Consider the following 4747-nt stretch of genomic DNA (forward strand, 5'->3'; position numbering starts at 1 on the left):
TCTTCTTTTTTTTTCCTTTTTGCTGTGCGAGCGTGTATAATAATGGCCGTTACGTTCTTTCGAACTCGCTGGTTGTGACTCCATTGGTCGTCAGATCTCTCTTCAGCGAACCGCCGCCGCCCTCGCCGTCTCCGGGGTCTCGTCTCGAGCTTGCCATGGAGGACCAGAGCCCCAAGCCTATCCGTTGCAAAGGTACCAGCTGTTCTTCCGCTGCAGCAGCTTCGAATTCGTCCCGCTCGCCAAGTCGCCATGGATGCAATCTGATCTCTAAGACTCTAACCATTGACGGCAACAAGCAGCGGCGGTGTGCAGAGGTCCCGGCGAGCCGCTCACCATCGAGGAGATCGTCGTCGATCCCCCGAAAGCGTACGAGGTCCGCGTCAAGATCATCTGCACCTCGCTCTGCCACACCGACATCACCTTCTGGCGCACCGAGGCGAGTATACTAATGGCAGACACGAAGCTCTCCAGTCAGAACTTCAATCCAGGCGTACGCTGAACTATATATCCAGTTCTTCTGATTGTTCTCGTCTCCTTTATCCTTCACAGTTTGCGACAGCTTTTCCAAGAATCTTAGGCCACGAAGCCTACGGGTACGTCCCAGGGCCGTCTCCAGAAATTGGAGGCCCGTGAGCGAAATGCAAATGGAGGCCCTCATACGGCGGCGACGGCGCGCTGTGGAGGTGGGCGGCGGCGGCGTGCAGCGTCCTGGGCGAGTGCGCACCTGAACTGCTGCATGACAGAGCCACAGCCACGAGGGGCGCTCGACAGACAAAGCAGGTCAGGACTTCATTCAGTTCTGCGGATCTACGCTGGGCCAAAAAATTACATGGGCCGTTTCAACTAGATTGCCAACTAGCGGCCCAAAATGAAACATCATCTTCTTCCTCTAGCTGACGAGCGCCAGCAGACGCCATGAGAGAGGAGGATTCTGCTCCACCACTAACTTGACGGCAGATGGCGATGCAGCGGCGCGGCGCGGACGGACGACCGGCGAGGCGGTTTTGGGGGCCCTGTGCGGTCGCTCACCTCGCACATGGCCTTCGACGGGCTTGGTACGTCCATGTGAATTTCTCCTTATTTTTCTCGTTCCACGGGGGCGTCGGGCCAGGGCTATGGGATCCGGGTTGAAACGGGCGAATTTCATGCCCGTTTCGATGAGTACCGAAACGAAACCAAATTGTTCCATAAATTTGATCAAAGTTGATTTTTTATGCCATGATTATGGCCCATACAAATCCACATACTCCTCTAGGTATAAAAACATATATGTTGAGATAAAATGTCATGATATTCTTTCTATCTTTTTCACAACTCTGGAACTGAAATCTGTGCTTAGTGTATTTAATAGCAACTTATGTCAATTTAGAATTTCTGAAAACGCTCTACAAATATAAAATTATTGTTTACTATTTTTTTTATAACACGTGTGTGCCACACGTGCACTCTGCTAGTAAACTTTAATTATGGATCTTTTGTGACTCTCTCACTGTGTATGATATAGTTATCAAATATTGAAGCAATATGATTTCACTGTCTATCTCCTTAGTTTCTCACCATATCTTCCAAATTCTCCCCACCGTACACTACAAAAGTGATAGATGCCCGAATTTCCATCAAGTTCTATCAAAATTTTATTTAAAAATAAATTCGTTGCACGTTCAAACAACTGAATCCGGATCGGAAATTGCCATTCGCCACTGAAATTTTTGTGTGGGGTCGACGCGACACGAATTGGGCTGAACCTCATGCAGGGTGGTGGAGAGCGTGGGGGAGTATGTGGAGGGCATCGCCGCTGGCGACGCGGTGGTGCCGACGTTCATGGGGCAATGCGACACCTGCCTGGGCTGTGCGTCCGAGCACAACAACCTCTGCACCACAGTGCCGTTCATCTTTGGCCCCTGGATGCGGCGCGACGGCACCACCCGATTCTGGGATGCCCAGGGAAACCCCCTGCACGATCTGGTGTCCGTGTCCAGCTTCAGCGAGTACACCGTCGTGGATGTCACCCAGGCCGTCAAAATCGACCCCGCTGTGCCGCCCAAGATCGCCTGCCTCCTCGGTTGCGGAGCCAGCACCGGTGATGAACCTTTCTTAGTTACATATTACAGCTCAGACACTCACAACGCACGTACACTCACCTTATAAACACATATACATAAACTCTACCTGTCGTAGATGTATGCTGGAGTTTGTGAGCGAGAGGGAGTCCATTGACACTGAAACTGATGCAGGGGTAGGAGCTGCATGGAAGGTGGCCAAGGTGGAACCAGGCTCATCGGTAGCCATCTTTGGGCTGGGGTCTGTTGGGTTAGCGGTAAGCCCGTATCGTTGATGTTTCCCTTTCAGCTCCTAATCATGGCCGTGAGCTGATTGGCAAAGTTAATCATTGTGTATGTACAGGTGGCGCAAGGTGCGAAAATGTGTGGAGCATCCATGATTATCGGCGTTGACATGAACCCTGCCAAAGAGGAAGTTGGCAAGTCCTTTCCATTTGCTGTATTTTATATAGCACGGTGTAGAATTCTTTTATCTGCAACCTGAAGAAAAATATTTTCTGTATCTCACAGGGAAATCGTTTGGCGTGACGCATTTCATCAATCCGTCGCAGCTGGGCAACAGTTCAGTCACTGAGGTATTTATTGTTTGAGATGCTTAAAAACTATTATATTAATAAAGAAGTATTAAAAAGCTACCACATTCGCTGAAATAATCTAGGAATTTTCTCATTAATCTAAAAAAGAGGAATTTACATCGTTAGTTTTTATAGAGATCTAACGGTCTAAACTAACTCGAGAGTTCATATAAAATACAATTACTAAATAGTTAATTTCAGAATTCAAAAATAAAAAATATACTATCACAAAAGAGTCCATACCGATACGATTAGTAAATAGGGTTTAGCTATTTATCAATCATATCAAATATGATTAATAAATAGAAAATTTTGATATTAAAAAATTAAAAAAATACATGGCCAAAAAGTACAAGTCGAATACGCTTAGTAAATAGAAGTTAAATTTAGAATTAGAAAAATAAGAAAATTAACCAAAGAGTTCATATAGAATGGGGTTACAAAATAGCTAAATTTAGAATTTAAAATAACCAAAACTATCAAGTAAAAAATGCATCGTCCGTAAAAAATAATAAAAATATTCATACCAAAGTATTTCAATGTAATATAAGCATGAGGCGTCATGAAAATATAAAAGTATTTATATATATAACATATTCCATTTTCTCCTAAACTCATGTGCTAAACGTATTTCACCAAGTATAATTGGTGTAAAGAAATAAATGACCCATTTGTTGGGCCCATCCAGAAAAATAATTATAATGAACATCGTCTAGAAAAAACATAAAGATTGGATTAGCTACACGTGCTATTTGCGCGGACCAGCTTGTTAGTTGCTTCGAAGAAGAAAGGCTTTAAGTAGTAGTTCCATTCAATTATCTAACAAAAAATATAAAAAGAACAGATTGTTACCTCTTGACTAGGGGTGGTAATGGGCCATGTCCCTAGTAGCTTCTTCACAGTCCAACAAGATCCTTAAATTATTTAGTTCAAAATTATATAAGATTAGAGCCCGGCTCTTAGATTTTCTAGTTCAAAATCTTGGGCCCTTTACCACCCCTACATTCCTCACTTCGTGTTCCCTGTGGTTAAATACTACAGGAGATAGCGAAGCTGACAGGCGGTGGCGCCGACTACAGCTTCGAGTGCATCGGCGTGTCGTCGGTGATGACTGATGCCTTCACAAGCACCAAGCCGGTAACAACATTCTCATCCCATTGATCGATCTCTCCAGATGCATCCTCCATTTTCCAACAAATAAGAACGCATCATTCGTATTCGTGGCGTCAGGGCAAGGGCAAGACGGTCATCCTGGGCGTGGAGAAGCACAACGGGCCAGTCTCGCTGCCGTCCCTCGACCTCCTGTCCGGCAAGTGCGTCATGGGCTGCTACTTCGGCGGGCTGAAACCCAAGACCGACGTCCCGATCCTCGCCCAGAAATGCATGAACAAGGTTGCAGAAAATGCATGAACAGTTCTGCTAGTGTTGCCATTTGGGAGCATGCACTGACGACTGATGTGATTCTTTGTTCAAATATCCGTGCAGGAGTTGGAGCTGGACGGCCTGGTCACACATGAAGTCGGCCTGCAGGAGATCAACAAGGCCTTCGACCTGCTCCTGCAGGGGAAGAGCCTCAGGTGCATCATATGGATGGACAAGTGAAGTGATGCGACGGCGGCCGCTGATCGAGTTTGCAATATATTTCTGAATAAAAACAGTAGAGTATGTTTCAATTTGCATGCCCTACTGATGTGCTGTTCTCGAGGCCGCGTATTATGTCATTGTCATTTTTAAGGGGGAAAAAGTAGTGGCGAGCTCAAGAGCTGCAATTGGGTAACGCCCTGTTTGTGTATTATGTGGTGTATCCATGTGCATTTGTTCTAAACATTTTGCATTTATGCTATTTCATATAGCCAAAAAAAACCATGGAAAAAATGAGATTGGTTTTTATTTTTAACATCACATAGTCACCATCAATATCTATATCTGCAATGCTTTCACCAATCAGTTAGATCTGCTCCTCTGCCACGCCACCACCATACCCATATGTCGTGTTGACTTTCTACCAAGCCAACACGATATATGGGTATCCTCCAGCATTGCTTACAAAGATTGAACTATGCTCAGATTCCACCAGCATCCTGTATGCGTAAAATTTTCTTGCTCAAAATA

General features: G+C 45.3%; 1 protein-coding gene across 1 annotated transcript; it reads left to right on the top strand.

The window, feature by feature from the left end:
- Nucleotides 1-4525, top strand: LOC120643854 (alcohol dehydrogenase-like 2). The gene is made up of 10 exons (XM_039920341.1): nt 1-192; nt 300-436; nt 550-593; nt 1755-2080; nt 2235-2317; nt 2404-2479; nt 2571-2635; nt 3677-3772; nt 3866-4027; nt 4121-4525. Exons 1-10 carry the CDS (start codon nt 156-158, stop codon nt 4235-4237), a joined length of 1143 nt encoding a protein of 380 aa, XP_039776275.1. The 5' UTR covers nt 1-155; the 3' UTR covers nt 4238-4525.
- Nucleotides 4526-4747: the final 222 nt, after the last annotated feature.

This window comes from Panicum virgatum, chromosome 8K (assembly GCF_016808335.1).
Source record: "Panicum virgatum strain AP13 chromosome 8K, P.virgatum_v5, whole genome shotgun sequence".
Classification (NCBI taxonomy): domain Eukaryota; kingdom Viridiplantae; phylum Streptophyta; class Magnoliopsida; order Poales; family Poaceae; genus Panicum; species Panicum virgatum.

Excerpts from the sequence above, each read along its gene's own strand:
- LOC120643854 (XM_039920341.1), top strand. The coding sequence starts at position 156 with ATGGAGGACCAGAGCCCCAAGCCTATCCGTTGCAAAG. Across the intron at positions 2,318-2,403 it reads TGGGGTCTGTTGGGTTAGCG|GTGGCGCAAGGTGCGAAAAT; the intron begins GTAAGCCCGTAT and ends GTGTATGTACAG. Across the intron at positions 2,636-3,676 it reads GCAACAGTTCAGTCACTGAG|GAGATAGCGAAGCTGACAGG; the intron begins GTATTTATTGTT and ends TAAATACTACAG.